An 18637-nucleotide genomic window follows, 5' to 3' on the forward strand; every position below is an offset into this window, starting at 1 on the left:
CTGGATGCTTTCCTATTAGGAAGAAGAGACAACAAGACCTTCAAAGAAAGATCCAGGATTTAAACCTCAGCTTTGCTACACATTAGCTGTGTTATGTTACTTAATCTGGTTTCATTTATTTATTTGTTAAATGGGAATAATACTAACTTAGCAGTCACTGTGAAGAAAAATTCCTTATAATAGGAAGAACAGTTCTGACACATAACAGCTGGTCAGTAAATGAATAATAATCCTCTTATCTTATTAATTAAAACAAAATAAGCCTCAGAGAATGGAAATTCATGAAATCCTTATAGTTATGTCTCTCTTCCTGAAAGACAACAAAATAGTCTGACTTTGTTATAATAGATCATAAAGTCAGTCTTATAGCTATTTTAGTCCTTATTTATAATTATAACGCAAATGAACATAAAAACAGGTGCCTACCTTCCAAACTTTCTTGTTCATCTGAAGTATAAGCATCCATCTGACTTTGTTCTCGTAAGAAACGGATAACTGCATAAACTAGGTGCTTGATAGATGACATTTTAAAAGTTTTTTTTCCTTGATAAGAAAAAGGAAAACACTGAACGAAGATATTTTAAAGAATTAGTCAGAAAGGTTATAAATAACAAGGATTATAAATTACACTAAGAGGAAAAAGCAAAAACTGAAAACTGTGTTACCTCCACTCTTTTTTCTATTTTTAAAGCATCAGGAGAGCACAAAGTGTTCTTATGGTAATGCATTATATATGTTCATGTAGACCTTACCGAAGTATAAAACTTGCAAAAGTGAAATTTTTCTCAAAACATGTATAGCATAAGCTTAGACTCTCACTATCTCACTCTATCTTAACATTATGTGTGATCCAGTTAGAGATAAGGATAGAGGTATGGTTGCAGATGTAGAAATCCCGAAAAGGCCTCACTACTAAGTTGAGAGAGATTTCATACTGCTGACTCAGAAGCTGATCTATGCTGAGTATTTTCCTCTATTCCATGAGATTTTAAAAAACGTATATAATTTACACTCCCCTTACTTTTGTAGGCTGAAACAGTTATTTGATGAAGCATATTAACGAAAGGTTGTTCAATCATTCAGTGTCATCCTTAATAAAAATGGCATTTCTATTTAATTACCAGTCATGCCAGAAAATCATTGCCTAAGTCGATGGCTACTATGAACCAGCCAGTGCTCTCTGCAGTAGCTGTGCTCTCGTGGCCAAGCTGGAAGCTCGCGGTCCTGTTCATTCACATAGAATACTATCGCATCCAAACAGTGGCGCAGGGCCAGCCGGCATAATGGCTTATTTCCACTAAATCGCACCATCCATCTGCTCCCCAGGTCCCTAATTCAAAGCCAGGGTGTGGTAGCCACCGCTGGGATGTTTATTATTTGTGTGCTTATTTTATAAGCAAGCCCAGCTTCTAGGTCATGAGGTTGCAAGACCTAAATAAGGCTCCAGGGCAGAAGGTAAATACAGAATGGGGGAAAAGGGAGGTGCAGAGGGGAAATGAAGGTGTCCAACCTTCTCCAGGTTTCTCCTTATTCTCCCCAAAGCACCAGGGACCTCCTTCTCCTTCCCTTTGGTACGCGGGCTTCGCCTCCGCCCTGACGGGTACTGCCGCAGGTGCGCGGTGCAGGCCACGTCTCGGGCTGCAGGAGATGCACCCTTCCCAGACAGGAGCCCCTTACCAGAATGAGGAGGCGAGACGGTGGCAGCGGGCCCGCGGTCGTCCGTCAGGGGGTCCGCCCGCCCTCTGGTCCTCAAGGCTTGAGCTTGGCTCACGATCGCAGCACTGCCAGCGGTCGCCCAAACTTCCCGGCTCCCAGGCCACCGCCGCCCCCGAGCCCACCCAGCAGAGCGCTTCGCCAGGAGCTGCTGGTCCTTCCAGAACCGCCCCCGAGGCGGGGCAGAGCGCGCGGGGCGGGGCGAGGGGCGGGGCTGAAGTGGGCGCCGGCGTGGGGCTGGCGCACGTGGGAGGGCTCGGGCAGAACGGCAGCTGCCTCCACTGCCCCGCCGCCGCTGTCGCCTCCTCAGCTAGGCCTCCTCGCGACTCCCCGGCGCCCCGCCTCTCCCACCCCCAAACCGGAGAACACCGCGTCCGCCGCCGCCGCCTCTCGGCGCTCCCATGATCGCCCAGTACCTTTCGGCTGTGCGAGGCCTCCACAGGTACCTCCCGAGCGCGTGTTAACCTTGACCGCGGGCAGGGCAGGGTCTTCTGCCCGGGCCGTGCCCTGCGCCCCGGCCCAGCGTTGCCCGACCACACCCCTACAACGCTCCTGGGACCCTCCCTCCCCGCGACCCCGGGGGACACCTGGCACGGGCACGTGAGGGCCACCTTTCCCTCCTCCGCCCCCTCGGGAGCCCCATCCATTCTCCTTTGTTTGGAACTGTCTCAGCTGCTGTCAGTTAGACTGGTCACAGGCCCGGCCCAAAATTAATGCAGCAAGATGGTCCGGGTAAGAAAAGCATTTGACTTTCGCCCCCATCCAGAACTGCGGACCCGTCATTAAAAGTGCCGCAGCTGTAGGCTCAGGAATAATAGTTCTCGTTTGCTCCTCACACACTTAGCATACAAATCGTTTAACGTCCACACAAGATGAAATCGCTGTGGTTTTTGCTGCTTTCTGTCCATGCTTTCTAATATCCTTTTTATTTACCTCCTCCCCATAAAATATTCGGCCTCTTGCCGGGGCAAATTGACTTGGCCCCAAATGGAGGAAATGATTGCTTGGACACGGTATTGGGCAGCTTCAGCTGCTGTTTTGGATTGCTTCCTAGCTCCCTAACCACACCCCACTGCAACAGACCAGTAGCAAGATGGTGAGAGAATTAAATTCTTTGCACGGATATGCTGGATGGAATGGTTTTCAGGAACAATGTCCCTACCACCTCCATTGCCACATTCTAGCCTTCTCTTGAACTGTTAAGTCTGAATGAAGGTCCAGTAGAAAAAAGGAAATGTGTGTTTCTTGCTTGATACTTATAAAACTCCTTAGGAACCTATCAGCAGTTAACCTTTTTAACAGTTTTCTGTTGTACATTCTCACTAATGTGTGTGGAGCTCTGTGTTGCTCAGTCCTTATGGTAACGGTGCATCTAGGGGACAATAGTAATTTTAAAAAGATGATTTTGACCATATTTTATAGGCTGTCCTTTCAGTCTGGCAGGCTGCAGGTGTTACAGCTGTCAAATAAAGCTATACCAACAGATGAAGATCTTCACATAATGTAGGTGTGAAAAGAGAATAAATTTCATATAAGACAGTGATTTTTAAACTTTTTACTCTCAAAACCCCCTTACCTCTCAAAAATTACTCAGGACCTAAAAGTTTCTGTTTATGTGAGTAATGTCTCTGCATATTTACCATACTAGGAATGAAAACTGGGAGATTTTTCAAGTATTTATTAGTTAAAAAAAACTAATAAATTCATTACATAAATAACATTTTAAATGAAAGTAACTGTTTTCCAAAACTCCAAAAAATCAGTGAGAAGAGTGGCATTGTCGGTTGTTATTTTTCAGGGTTTTTCTTTAGCTTTTTAAAATTGTGGTAAAATATGCATAACAAAAATTACTATTTTATTCATTTTCAAGTGCGCAATTTAGTGGTATTAAGTACATACACATTGTTGTGCAACCATTAGCACTATTTCCTGATCTTTTTCACTATCCTAAACTGAAAGTCTATCCATTACCAGTGGTCCCCAACCCCTGGGCCGCGGACCGGTAGCAGTCTGCAGAGAAAGAATAAATAACTTATATTACTTCCGTTTTATTTATATTTAAGTCTGAACGATGTTTTATTTTTAAAAAATGACCAGATTCCCTTTGTTACATCCGTCTAAGACTCACTCTTGACGCTTGTCTCATAAGTTCAACAATTGTATTTAAAAATACCACAGTTTTTACGCCAGTCGCATAATTTTATTTTGTGCATTTATCCGTCCCACCCTAAAGGCCGGTCAGTGAAAATATTTTCTGACGTTAAACCGGTCCGTGGCCCAAAAAAGGTTGGGGACCACTGCATTAAACAGTAACTTCTCATTATCTCTTTTCCCAGTCCCTTCTTTCTATCCGTCTATGAATTTGACTATTTTAAGTACCTCATACAATATTTGTTCATTTGTTACTGATTTATTTCACTTAGCATAATGTTTTTACAGTTCATCTGTATTGTAGTATGCATCAGAATATCCTTCCTTTTTAACACTGAATAATATTCCATTTTATGAATATACCACATTTTGTTTGCCCATCTGTCTGTCCATGGACACTTGGGTTGCTTCTGCCTTTTGGCTATTATGAACAATGCTGCTATGATTATTTGTATGAACATGCCTGATTGAGTCTTTTTTCAATCCCTGTGTCTAGAAATAGAATTACTGGATTATATGATAATTCTGTGTTTAATTTTTCAAGGAACCACGATACTGTTTTTCTGTAGCATCTGTACCATTTTACATTCCTATTGGCAACGCACAAAGATTCCAGTATCTTCACCTCTTCACCAACACTTGTTTCCTGGGTTTGTTTTGTTGTTTGTCTGTTTGTTTGTTTTTTAATAAGAGCCAGCCTAAGAGTGACATTATTTTGCACTTTGACAAAACAAATCTGTGACTTAATAGAAGATAGCTGGATTTTTACATCTGCTTCTGTGTTTAATCTGTTGCACTATTTTGTTTTGGCTTCAGAAGATTTAAAAAAAAACATTCATATGTAGGAGGAAAAAAATATTTTGACAGCTCTTTTTAGATAGTCATAGATATTCTTTGATATTCCATCAGAGTTTGACAAGTGGTAGCTTTTTTAAAGGTTAGTTGCAATGTAGAATGTGAAACTGTCAGTACTTTTCTTACTGTGTTACATTAAAATCCATGGGTCTATCTTATATTTTGAATAGATCTCTTACTCATGCCTGATTTTGTAATATCAAACATGGTCATTTGGAAAATAGTGGTTCATTGTGTTAAACAGATCTTCCTAATTTGGGCACATTTCATTTATACAGTATTAATCATATTCCTTTAATATCATTATCCATTTCATCATAAAAATCTTCAAGTATTAGGAAGCTGGCAAGCTCACAGTAACAGATACAATTTTTCAAAATTGTAATTTTCATTTGAAAGCTAAAATTGTATCAGTGGTAAATACTGTCAGTTGTCCTTTAAGTGACAGGTTCACTTTTTTACATTTTTGAAAGAATTTCTGCCAAATACTTAAGTCTGAATAACCATAGTTTGTCCATCAGCCATGCTTTTCAAGGACAAATGGTGTTCTTTGAAGAAAGCAGCTATTTAGGCTTACAGTTCAATTAATTGCACAAGTGCTTTTGCTTTGGACAACCAATCCCTTTGAACACCATTATTACACTCAACAATGCAGCAGAAGTGCTTGACCTGTGGTGGTGGTGTAGTGGATGGAGCACCGACCTGGAACGCTGAAGTCACCGGTTCAAAACCCTGGGCTTGCCTGGTTAAGGCACATATGGCAACCAGCTAGAGTAAAACAACTACTCCTTGTCCCCCACTCCCCATAAAAATCAATAAATAAAAAATCTTAAAAAAAAAGAAAAAGTGCAGCAGAAGTGTTTTATGCATGCTTTGCCATACATATATATTCAATGCTTGAGGTTTAGTAAAATTAATCATTTTTACTGTTTTATCAAGGACATTCTAAAGTGAAATTGACAGTATTTTTGGCATAAAGGCATGTCAGTGAAGAATATAATGACTCTTAGGGCAGTTGGGTACCACTGCCTTGATTTGTTCTAAGGTGCTGGCAGTTTTATCTACCATTGCTTTTCATCATCAGTACAAATGTCAACCAAGTAAAAAAGGTAAATGCTGTCTTAGTATTTTTATGGAATACCTCACAGTCTCCTTGAAATGGTCTCAAGGACCCCTGTCCTTACTCCTACCTGCAAGGATTGCAGACCACAATTTTTTTTATCAAGAAAGAGAGAGAGACAGGAAGGGAGAGAGATGAGAAGCATCAACTTGTAGTTGCAGCACTTCAGTTGTTCATTGATTGTTTCTTGTATGTGTCTTAATGGGGGGCTTCAGCAGAGCCAGTGACCCCAGGCTCAAGCCAGTGGCCTTGGGCTCAAGCCAGTGACTATTGGATTATGTTGATGATCCCATGCTTAAGCTGGTGACCCCTCACTCCAGCTGATGAGCCCACACTCAAGATGGCTATCTCGAGGTTTCAAACCTGGTAACTCAGCGTCCCAGGTTGACACTATCCACTGTGCCACCCCCCTGTCAGGTGATTGCAGACCACAGTTTGAGAACCACTGATATGTGTTCTTCAGATTCTTTGTTTATACATGGAAGAAAATAAATATGTGTAAAGCCATACAATTATTACCTTGTTAGAAGTTGCCAATCTACCATAAATAGATCAACTATTTTGTTACTTAAGGGTGTATATTGCAATTAATTTACACATACGGTAGTAGTAGTCATTAACCTAGGGTACTTGTGAGTGACTGAGTCACAGAATCTCTTTGTTTCCAAATGTGTCCTCCAAATCAGAACTCAAACACATCGAAGGCCTTCTGTGTTCTCCTGATACATTTTTCCTGTTTCGTTTAACACTTGGTAGTTTACTCTAGTGTTAAGAGTAGTAGGTTTTGCTTAACTGACTCATGATTTCTCTTAAGTTTTGCCATTGACAGGTCTGCTCTATCCCCTTCCCAAAGCCAGCTTGCAGTCAGGATCACGGATGGGAGTATTAAGCCAGTTTCTTGGGAGAGGGAACCAGGAATCTGGAGATCAGATAGGTCACTGTGCAACTAACCTTGTGACCTTAAGTAAATCTCTCTCTTGGATCTCTCTCAAGTTCCTTGTTTTGTAAAATGAAAAAGATTAAACTAAATGATATCTAAGATTTATTTCAACTCTTGTTAACATAGCGATTAAACCAGGAGAATTTCCCCTCCTATCTCAGCCAGCTTGCACAACATGTGAGCCAAAGAAAATCTAATTTATATTATAGAGTGAGGGATTGATGGAATGGGAAAGAAAGGAAGGAAGGGAGGAAGGGAGGAAGGGAGGAGGGGAGGAGGGGAGGGGGAGGGAGGGAGGGAGGGAGGGAGGGAGGAAGGAAGGAAGGAAGGAAGGAAGGAAGGAAGGAAGGAAGGAAGGAAGGAAGGAAGGAAGGAAGGAAGGAAGGAAGGAAGGAAGGAAGGAAGGAAGGAAGGAAGGAAGGAAGGAAGGAAGGAAGGAAGGAAGGAAGGAAGGAAGGAAGGAAGGAAGGAAGGAAGGAAGGAAGGAAGGAAAGAAAGGAAGAAAAAAAGGAAATAAGGAGGATGGTTGAACAGTATTTAAGCCAAATTATAGCTATAATAGCCCTGGTTTCCTCTTTCAATTAAAAAAAGAAACTTTGGTTTTCAAAGTGACAGCAACGTATGTTCACTTATAGAAAAGTTATAAAATACTGACAAACAGAAGAAAATACACACAATTCATCCATCCAGATGAACCATTTTTTTTTTTTTTTTTTTACAGAGACAGAGGGTCAGAGAGAGGGATAGATAGGGACAGACAGACAGGAACGGAGAGAGATGAGAAGCATCAATCATCAGTTTTTCATTGTGACACCCTAGTTGTTCATTGCTTTCTCATATGTGCCTTGAGCATGGGCCTTCAGCAGACCAAGTAACCCCTTGCTCAAGCCAGCGACCTTGGGTCCAAGCTGGTGAGCTTTGCTCAAACCAGATGAGCCCACGCTCAAGCTGGCGACCTCAGGTTCTCGAATCTGGGTCCTCTACATCCCAGTCTGACACTCTATCCACTGTGCCACCGCCTGGTCAGGCATGAACCAATTATTAATAGCTTCCAAAGTCTTTTCTACATATAGACATATTTTTTTACAAATATGAGATTATACCATGCTTATATATTTTTTATGTAATATAAAGAACCTTCATGTAATAGAAACAGCCACAGTGAGGGCCATTTCAGGATGTATGATAATTAATCCTTACTATTGGACACATCAGCTATTTCCAACTTCATACTATGAGTAACAGGCTTATATTTACATAAACAGTCTTGCTATTAAGTCTTTTTCCAAATCCTTAATCATTTCTTTAGTGTAAGTTATTAGTGATGGAATTTGTACATCATAAGATGTGCATATCTTTCAGGCCTTTGGTGCTTACCATCATATTCTCCAAAAAGTTTCTATCAAATTATACTTTCACCAACGGAGTATGTAAAGGTTAGTTTCTTATACTTTTACCAGAACTGAGCATTCTAATATTTTTTATCTTTACCAATTTGATAAATGGAAACTGCTTTTATAATTTGTATTTACTTATATTTTTGGATGTGTGTGTGTGTGTGTGTGTGTGTGTGTGTGTGTGAGAGAGAGAGAGAGAGAGAGAGAGAGAGAGAGTATAATTTCTTCTCAAAAAACCAGGGTTTGGATCTACAGACCAAAATAAGTTGTTTGTTTTCTGGTGTGAGAATTTATTCATATGAAAACTCTTAGAAAGTCAGACAAGCCTGACCTGTGGTGGTGCAGTGGATAAAGTGTCGACCTGGAACACTGGGATAGCTAGTTTGAGACCCTGGGCTTGCCCCGTCAAGGCACATATGAAGGTTGATGCTTCCTGCTCTTACTTCCCTTCTCTCTTTCTCTCTCTCTCTCTCTCTCTCTCTCTTCCTCTTCTCTCTAAAATGAATAAATAAAAAAATCTTTAAAAAAGACAAATTACTGTTGTTTACAAGTTTACAATATTTATGTATCTGACTATAATGAAATAAGAGGTTGTCCCTACTAATCTAATATAAATCCCCAATTTTAAAGACAGTGGTGCTAGAAAAAGATAAAACTAATAAAGGAAAGGTTTTAAATTATAGGTATCAAAAACTAGACTGAGATTACTTATAAAAATGGACTTTATAAGTTGTAAAGGGGAAATTTCTTTTTTAATTATTATTATTAGTAGTAGTATTTACCCCTGATTTTGGACAGAAATACCTTGGTACTTTCTTAAACTTAAATATTACTACATGTTTGGTTAAGACAAAGCACAGAACTTCCACAGGGTGAAGCACCTAGATTAAAATAAGAAGAACCAAAGAAATTAATGTTTATTGGGTACATATGTAAATGCCAAGCTGTGCATTAGAAAGGCACAGTGGACTAGACTAGGCCACAGTAATTTGAAGCCAGCTTGCCTAAATTTGAATACTGGCTCTGCCACCTACTAGCCCTGTGATCTCAGGCAAAGTTACTTAACTTCTCTGTGTCTGTTTTCTCAACAGTAAAATGAGAATTGATTGGTTGATTTCTTCACTCACCAAATATTTGTTGAGTGTCTATTATGTGCCAAACAACATTCTAGGTCTAGGGCTGCTGTCATGAACAAAACAGCCCCAAATCTCAGTCTTCACAGTGCTTTCATTCTAGTGGGAGAGACAAGTAAGAAAAGTAGAGTATGTCAGATGGGGAAATAGGCTAAGGAGCAAAAGTGCAGGAAAGGGGGTACTGTATGTTCACGGGAGTGAAATTCTAACTAGAAGAGCAGGCTTGCTGAGAAGGTGATGAGTAATGTGCCTGGTGTGTTTGAGAACGTGAGCGGGCCACTGTGACTCGAATGGAATACATGTCAGACAGGTGAGTGGGCGATGAGACAAGAAAGAAAAACTGTACTCACCTATATTAGAAAAACCTAGTTCTCCCTTGCCCCCGACTCTTCTTTATTGCTCACACAGAGCACTTCACTTCTGACACTTCTGGACACCAAATGGGGGGAAGGATTCCCCACAACAAGCACTTCTCTGTGACACCAGCTGGGTGTCCTACTATTTACCTCAATTCTGACGCTAATAACTGGCAGATAGCATCAGGTCCCCGGGTTAAGCAAGGGCTCAGGCCACAAGCCTGCTCCCGCTTCAGATGCCTGCTGCAAGTCCGTGTCGAAGTCCGTGTCATCACCTCTGCTTCTGACTGATCAGCTCCTAATCTAAGATTCCTACAGCCCCCTCCTTGCACTCAGTTAATTTATGGAGCAGCTCACAGAATTCAGGGAAACACATTTACCAGCGTATTGAAGGATACTATAAGGATACAGGTGAACAGCCAGAACAAGAGACAAAGAGGGCCAGCCCGGGAGGATCCTGAGCACAGGGGCTTCTGTCCTCATAGAGTTGGCTTGTCAACAGGGGTCCCCAAACTTTTTACACAGGGGGCCAGTTCATTGTCCCTCAGACCATTAGGGGGCCGCCACATACAGTGCTCCTCTCACTGACCACCAGTGAAAGAGGTGCCCCTTTCCGGAAGTGCGGCGGGAGCTGTATAAATGGTTTCAGGGGGCCACATGCGGCCCGCAGGCCATAGTTTGGGGATGCCTGTAGGATGTGGATGTGTTCATCAGCTTGGAAGCTCTCCAAATTCCATACTGTGGGGATTTTTATGGAGGCTTTGTCATGTAGGTATGAGTGATCATTAACTCTATTTTCAGCCCTTCTCTCTTCTCAAGAGAATGGGGGGGGGGGGGGTCCAGCTGAAAATTCCAAATTCCTAATCATGGCTTGGTTTTTCCAGTGACCAGTCCCCCTCCAGCAGCTATCTAGGGGCTCACCCAGAGTCACCTCTTTTAGAACAAAAGCCAGTCTTATTATCCAGACAATTACAGGGGTTTCAGGAGCCCTCTGTCGGGACAGGGCCAGAGACCAAATATTAGAACAAAAGATGGACCTGTGGTGGCGCAGTGGATAAAGCGTCAACCTGGAATGCTGAGGTCATTGGTTCGAAACCCCAGGCTTTCCTTGCAAGGCACATATGAGAAGCAACTACCACGCGTTGATGCTTCCCGCTCCCCCCTACCCGCATTCTCTCTCTCTTCTCTCTCTAAAATAAATAAATCTTTATTTTTATTTTATTTATTCATTTTTAGAGAGGAGAGAGAGAGAGAGAGAGAAAGAGAGAGAAGGGGGGAGGAGCTGGAAGCATCAACTCCCATATGTGCCTTGACCAGGCAAGCCCAGGGTTTCGAACCAGCGACCTCAGCATTTCCAGGTCAACGCTTTATCCACTGCGCCACCACAGGTCAGGCTAAAATAAATAAATCTTTAAAAATAATGAAAATTTAAAAATAGAATAAAAGGTGCTCTGACTGTTCTTATCACTTAAGAAATTACAAAGGTTTTAGAACTCTGTGCCAGGAAACACCTTTTTAAGCACTTTGAAAATTGCTTGACTATATTCATTACTGTTGCTACAACAATACTGTGTAACAAACTAAATCTCAGTGGAGTACAATGATAAATGTTTATTTTTTGCTGACAAATTTACATGTTTATAGTACGATTTCTCTGGACTTGATTGGGCTCATTCTGCACCTGCAGTCACCTATGAGTTGTGCAGACAGCTCTGTTGATCTTCACTGGGGAACTGACATGTTTGGGGATCTAGGATAGTCAATGCCAGGCTAGTTGGGTCTCTTTCACAGTTTATCTCATCCTTCAGGAGGCTAACTCTGGGTTCTCCTCCTCGGGGCGCCAGGTTCCATGAAGCATAGAAGGTCCTCTGCGCCCTAGGCTTAGAACCAATGCCATCAACTATGCCACATTCTACTGGACAAAGGAAGACACAAGGCCAGCCCAGATTCAAGAAATGAGGAAATAGACTCTGTCTCTTGATGGAAGGAGCAGCAAACTCAGATGGAAGATGGTTTAGACACATAAAGGGGTGAAGAATGGAGGCCATTTTAGCAATTAGTATACCACATTGGCACATAAAAGATCAATAAATATTAGCTATTATTCTGTTTATATTTTGTAAAATTGTGTAGTGCGTTTTGGGGGTTTTCAAATTGAGATTAATTTGTAAGAGCCCTTCATATATGTTGCCTTTTCATTTTTTTTGTCTTAGAATTTTAGGATAAATTAATGACTCTGCCTTTGGTCTCATGCCTAGAAACCATTCCCCACCTCAAGACTATAATTTTTTTAAACACCTACATTTTCTTCTAGTAATTTTTTTATGTCTCACTTTTCACACTTAAACCCTTTATCTAGTCCACCTATTCTGGGGTTTTCTGTATCTCCTGTTGGGTGTTTGAAAGGACACCTTCTTGCCTGACCCGGCGGTGGCGCAGTGGATAGAGAGTCAGACTGGGATGCGGAAGACTCAGGTTTGAGACCCTGAGGTTGCCAGCTTGAGCGCGGACTCATCTGGTTTGAGCAAAGCTCACCAGCTTGGACCCAAGGTCGCTGGCTTGAGCAAGGGGTTACTCGGTATGCTGTAGCCCCTCAGTCAAGGCACATATGAGAAAGCAATCAATGAACAACTAAAGTGCCACAACGAAAAACTGATGATTGATGCTTCTCATCTCTCTCTGTTCCTGTCTATCCTTCTCTGACTCTCTGTCTCTGTAAAAAATAAAAAATAAAAAAAATACCTTTTTATTTCCTAGCCACATTTCACTGGTGTCTTTGGTACCTAAGCCCATTTGTGATCAAGACCAAGAGGAAAATTTTTTTTCTGCTTCACATCTTAAGAATGTAGTGACAGAAGTAATCACAGCTTTCAGATGAAACCCTGCTCGCTATAACACATGACATCCATGCTCTATACCAGGGGTTCCCAAACTAAACTATGGCCCGCGGGCCACATGCGGCCCCCTGAGGCCATTTATCCGGCCCCACCGCACTTCCAGAAGGGACACCTCTTTCATTGCTGATCAGTGAGAGGAGCACAGGATGCTAGAAGTACTGTATGTGGCGGTGCCGCAAAGCCCGGCGTCGCTCACGTACAGCACTACTTCCGGTGATGCGGGACGCACGCGTCACAGCTCCGGGAACGCGTCATATCACTTGTTACGGCTAGCAGTGGCAAATATGGAACCGGACAGTGACCATCTCATTAGCCAAAAGCAGGCCCATAGTTCCCATTGACATACTGGTCAGTTTGTTGATTTAAATTTACTTGTTCTTTATTTTAAATATTGTATTTGTTCCCGTTTTGTTTTTTTACTTTAAAATAAGATATGTGCAGTGTGCATAGGGATTTGTTCATAGTATTTTTTATAGTCTGGCCCTCCAGCGGTCTGAGGGACAGTGAACTGGCCCCCTGTGTAAAAAGTTTGGGGACCCCTGCTCTATACCTTAAGTACCTTTGTAGCACACACATTATTAGTAGTAGTGTTTGTCTTCCCCACTAGTTGACAGCTTTTCTTAGATCAGAAGCCAGTTTTATGTTGTTCATTTCTGTATCTTTAGCACTTAGCATGGAGGTATTCACATAAATACTTTTAAAGACATTTATTGAATAGATGGATGAAAAGATGCCATCAGTGATAATAACTGAAAATTCAGCATTCGCTACAGATATCTAAGGAGAATAGGCATAGATTTGTCATTTTGATATTGACAGTGAGAGGAATAACGTTCAGTAGAAAGTATTTCAAACCCTATTCCAAATAGCTTGTTGTAAATTTCTCTATGTAAAAATAAAATTTTCCACCTGACCAGGTGTTGGCGCAGTGGATAGGGCGTTGGACTGGGATGTGGAGGTTCCAGGTTTGAGACCCCGAGGTCACCAGCTTGAGTGCGGGCTCATCTGGTTTGAGCAAGGCTCACCAGCTTGAGCGCAAGGTCGCTGGCTTGAGCAAGGGGTCGCTTGGTCTGCTGTAGCCTCCCGGTCAAGGCACATATGAGAAAGCAATCAACTAAAGTGCCGCAACGAAGATTGATGCTTCCCATTTCTCTCCCTGTCTGTCCCTCTCTCTGTCTTTCTCTGTCTCTGTCATACATACACAGACACAAAAAAGGACTTAATCCTTTAAAAAAGTAAAAAATAAGTAAATAAAATTTGCCAGGAGAAATTACTGTGTTTAAGTATTACTTTAGACCTCACTGTATAATAAAAAAATTACAGAGTAGAATAGTATGCAGTACAAAGCTTCCTTAACCAACAGGTATATAGGGATTTTAAGTATAACTGGTGGGAACGAGGCAGAAGAAAAGCCCTCTGTTAAAGACATGACCTCTGTCATGTTCCCTTGTCATCACTGGGGGCGGAGCATTCAAATTGTGGCTTGTTGCCATACACACCTAGTTTGTGGATCTGTAGAGTAATAGTCTAATTAATGAATAGTCTAGGAGCAAAGCTTATTCTAAATATGTCAAACTGAATATGTAAGAAATCGAAGCAGTGCCAGTCTCACATGTACTGGTTCAGAAGCAACCAGGTTAAAGAACAGAAGGCAAACCTCATAGGTGGGCCTGGGGTAAGCCCAATGCAGGGAAGCCAGACTCTCTGGTCTTGTGTGACTTGGGAGTTACCTGGGACTGGGGAAACACATGACACTGCGCAGAGCATAGTCCTGAGAAAAGCAGAAATCCTTGTTGGTCAGACCAAGAAGATAATGACATGCAGCTTACCCTACCTGGTGGAAAAAGTACCCAGGAGAACCCAAAGAAAGTCACGATGGTGGGTTCCTATCCTGGAACACATCTCATGCACTCGCTTTTAACTCTAGACCCTGTGCTGTAAGTACGTATTGTACCCCATTACTGTACAGAAGCAGCTTAAGGGAAAACAGCCTCCTTGGAATAGCAAAAAGGACCCAAGGCTACTCAGGAAGGTGTACAACAGCTCATCAGAGATGTTTTTAAGGGCATTGAAATATTGTAAGATTATAAAAATTATGAGTAGTAGAATGTGACTGGTTGAAATTAACATATAATTTCCAAATCATCCTTCACTAATGCCACAAATACTTCCTGAATGCAGTTACCATATGCCAGATGCTGTGCTAAATACCACGAGGACAGATGTTTAAAGCAAACCCAGATCCTATTTGGCCATTTAGGTTGGTATTATTTTTTTGTTGTAATTTATTTTATGCTCCTTCCTTTATCAAAACAACTTTGTGATTGCTTACCTAAAAAAAACACTTCAAGATTAATAAAATAGGCCCTGGCCGGTGGGCTCAGTGGTAGAGCATTGGCCTGGCGTGCAGGAGTCCTGGGTTCAATTCCCGACCAGGGCATACAGGAGAGAAGTGCCCATCTGCTTCTCCACCCCTCCCCCTCTCCTTCCTCTCTGTCTCTTCCCCTCCTGCAGCCAAGGCTCCATTGGAGCAAAGTTGTCCCGGGCGCTGAGGATGGCTCTGTGGCCTCTGCCTCAGGCGCTAGAATGGCTCTGGTTGCAATGGAGCAATGCCCCAGATGGGCATTGCATCGCCCCCTGGTGGGCATGCCGGTTGGATCCCGGTTGGGCACATGCGGGAGTCTGTCTGACTGACTCCCTGTTTCCAACTTCAGAAAAATACACACACAAAAAAAAAAGATTAATAAAATAAATAGAAAAAAATATCAGCTATAAATGAAAATGAACATTAGGGTCAGCCTAGTTCTTTTAATTGGTCCATAATTTCACTGTAAGTTTTCTGGCAATAAGGGCAAAGGGAAACTGTTAAGAATGATCAAGAACAAAGTTTTTTTCCTGGTACTGGTTGTGAAAGAAGTTTATTGTGTGGATGCATCAAACAAGGAGAATTGAGTAAATGTAATGAATAATAGCCTCAAGAATACTTACATAATGGACCATGGCTGGTTTGCTCAGTGAATAGAGCATCTGCCTGGTGTGCTGACATCCCGGGCTTGATCCCCAGTCAAGGCACACATGGAGAAGCAGCCATCTGTTTCTCTTCTCTTCACCCTCCCCCTTCTCTCTCTCTCTTCTCCCACAGCCAGTGTCTCCATTGGTTTGAGCGTCAGCCCAAACAGCTCAGTTGATTCGAGCATAAGCCCTAGATGGGGATTGCTGGGTGGATCCCAGTGGCAGCACATCTGGAGTTCTGTTTCTCTGTCTCCCCTCCTAAAAAAATACTTAATAAATGCACAAGTAAACTTTATAAAGGCTATTTGTTATTTTGACCTTTCTTATAAGGCCAAGCCCAGTAAGGGTGATAAGGCACATATATAAATAATTAGAATACAAGGTAGAAGGTAATAAGTACCACAGAGAATAATAGAGAAATTGATATGGGAGTTCAAGGAGGGAGAGATAACCGGATTAAAAGCAGGGACAGATCATAATTGGTCTTTGAAGGGTAGACGGATTTGGATGCGTGAAGATCAGGGGAGGATGTTCTCCCCCACCCCCACCCCCGACATCCCAGACTACTTACTAGAATTTATAAGTAGCCGCCAGAGGTGGATTAAGGTCAGTTGAGGCCCCGGGCGCAGAAGAAAATATTGGGCCCCTTAAAAAAAGAGAGACAGCCTGACCAGGTGGTGGTGCAGTACAGTGTCGGACTGGGACACAGAGGACCCATGTTCAAAATCCCAAGGTGCCAACTTGAGTGCGGGCTCATCTGATTTGAGCAAGGCTCACCAGCTTGAGCCCAAGGTCACTGGCTTCAGCAAGGGATCACTTGCTCTGCTGTAGCCACCTTGTCAAGGCACATATGATAAAGTAATCAATGAACAACTAAGGTGCCACAATGAAGCATTGATGCTTCTCATCTCTCTTCCTGTCTGTCTGTCCCTATGTGACCCTCTCTCTGTCTCTCAAAAAAAGGGGGGAAATCAAAATACATGTTAACCATATTTTCAAAAATATTGTGTACTATTAATGTTAAAATTGTACATATATATAAAGCCAAACTTGTCATTAGAAAAAAAGTGTAAAGTTGGAGTTTTGCAGGGCCCTTCAGAAGTTGGGGCCCAGGGTGCACGCCCAGTGCACCCATCGTTAAATTCGCCTCTGGTAGCTGCACTGAGTTAAATTGACTATCTGAGGCAAACATGCTAAAAACTAACGAAATGACTTCAAGAAGTAGAATGTGCTACATCTTAAATGCATATAATGTTGTATGTGAACTACACTGTATCTCAGTAAAGCTGGAAAAATACAAATCTTGGAATATGAAGATTTACACACACCAAAAGAGAGAAAGAGAAAAGAAAAGAGAAAGAGAATGGGCAAACCACATGGCATTGGTTTGGAGGTAGACTTAATTTTAGATGCTTCTGGAATCTTACTAAGCTTCACTTTCTTCAACCTTAAAACAGAGATAACATCAGAAACTAATATATATGAAAAAATCTAGTACAATGCTTGCTATCAAGTAGGTAAATAGTAACTTAAAATTTCCTGGCTTCCATTCAAGATTAAAAAAAAAAAAAAGTAGTCCTGGGGACTGGATAATGAAGAACTGACTATCTGTGGATATTGAAAGTCGTAAATGCTTTTTCAGTGACTTGGGTGGAGGGAGGGAACATAAATGACCTACTGATAAAATATTCAGGTGACTTTGAGCAAAGGTGAAAAATTAGGATCTCAACTCACTAGAACAGCATTCTAATAAGGGGATTCTTTATGGTGTTAAATCTGAAGTTCTGTGTTGAAGTTGAACAGATCACTTATATAAAAGCAGGGTGATGTAAAAACAGCACTTAAGTTTTTATTCTTCCACTATAAATTTCTTTTCTGTCTCCTTTCCTTGAACCTGTATATGTGGTGAAGTCTCCTGCACTCATCCCCTTCTGTCTGAAACCATCTCTCAATCCAGGTAGTGGCAGACTTTTCCTTTCCCTGATTTTCCGGACCCTCCACTGCCCTATCTACATATCTCCTTAGATGTCCCCAGTCCAGTCCAAGTTACACATATGAAGACGTCTATCTCTGTCCTTCACTAGTCTTCAGGTTCATACATCCAATTGCCAAGTCACCACACTTCCCACATCCTGGCATGTTTCATAGGCACTCAGAATCAATGTCTGAAATTTACCTAGCAATATTTGCCCAAGCCTGGTCTTATTCTTGCATTTTCTATTGTCCAGTGGTAAATTTGCTGTGTTTCATCAGTAGTACTACCATCTACCACATTTTTCCAGTTTTACCTCCTGAGCATTTCTTGACTCCATTGTTTTCTCTCCTACTCTCACTTTTAATTCTCATTGTGCCTCCGGATTACTTTGTCTCCTTTGCCTTCTAAAATCAATCTTCCACACTTGCCACAGCTAAAATACAGATCACAGCCTCTCACTCGGAGCCTCCCATTGTCTACAGTACCAAGTTTAAGCTCTCCAGCATGGTAAAAAAAGCCATGGAATCTTGCTTATTAACCTGTCCAGCCTCATCTCTCTCTAATTACAGTCTCTTAACTTCCAAGTTGGTTTTAGTTCCTGGAATGACATTGATTGAAAATGGGCCTTTGTGGCCCTGGCCGCATGACTCAGTGGATAGAGTGTTAGCCCAGTGTATGAATATCCCGGGTTTGATCCCCAGCCAGGGCACACAAGAGAAACATCCATCTGCTTCTCTCCCGCCCTCTCTCCCTTTTCTTTCTTTTCCCCTCCCACAGTGAGTGGCTCAATTGGTCCGAGTGTCAGCCCCAGGCGCTGAGGATAGCTCAATTGGTCTGAGCATCAGTCCCAGACAGGGGTTGCCTAGTGGATCCCTAGTGGTTGAGGTGCTTGTGGGAGTCTATCTCACTATCTCCCCTTCTCTCACTTAAAAAAAAAAGAAAGAAGAAAATGGGCCTTTGCTAGTCTTATCCTCTATTCCAGGCTTGCTATTATGCTTCTCCACATACCCCACCCTATCCTGTCCTCAACAAGGAGAAAATAAAGTAGCAGGCACTAGTGCAGGCTTAGGTTAATAGCTGTGGGCAAC

General features: G+C 42.1%; 2 protein-coding genes across 6 annotated transcripts in view; one reads left to right on the plus strand and one right to left on the minus strand.

Moving 5' to 3' along the window:
- SGTB (small glutamine rich tetratricopeptide repeat co-chaperone beta) overlaps positions 1 to 1874 on the minus strand; it is a 47704-nt gene extending 45830 nt beyond the window's left edge. The window contains exons 1-2 of one of the 2 annotated variants that reach the window (XM_066376069.1): positions 1678 to 1874; positions 427 to 543 (exon numbers count right to left, since the gene is read on the minus strand). In XM_066376069.1, coding sequence (XP_066232166.1) covers positions 427 to 526 — 100 coding nt within the window. In that variant the 5' untranslated portion in view covers positions 527 to 543; positions 1678 to 1874. Of the gene's footprint in view, positions 1 to 426; positions 566 to 1677 lie in introns of both variants that reach the window. The other variant, XM_066376077.1, reaches the window with a different exon arrangement.
- Positions 1875 to 1962: 88 nt separating this feature from the next.
- NLN (neurolysin) overlaps positions 1963 to 18637 on the plus strand; it is a 106674-nt gene continuing 89999 nt past the window's right edge. For all 4 annotated transcript variants that reach the window (XM_066375991.1, XM_066376017.1, XM_066375999.1 and 1 more), the window contains exon 1: positions 1963 to 2155. In XM_066375991.1, the coding sequence (XP_066232088.1) occupies positions 2115 to 2155 (41 nt within the window). In that variant the 5' untranslated portion in view covers positions 1963 to 2114. The remainder of the gene's footprint in view (positions 2156 to 18637) is intronic.

This window comes from Saccopteryx leptura, chromosome 1, assembly GCF_036850995.1.
Source record: "Saccopteryx leptura isolate mSacLep1 chromosome 1, mSacLep1_pri_phased_curated, whole genome shotgun sequence".
NCBI lineage: Eukaryota > Metazoa > Chordata > Mammalia > Chiroptera > Emballonuridae > Saccopteryx > Saccopteryx leptura.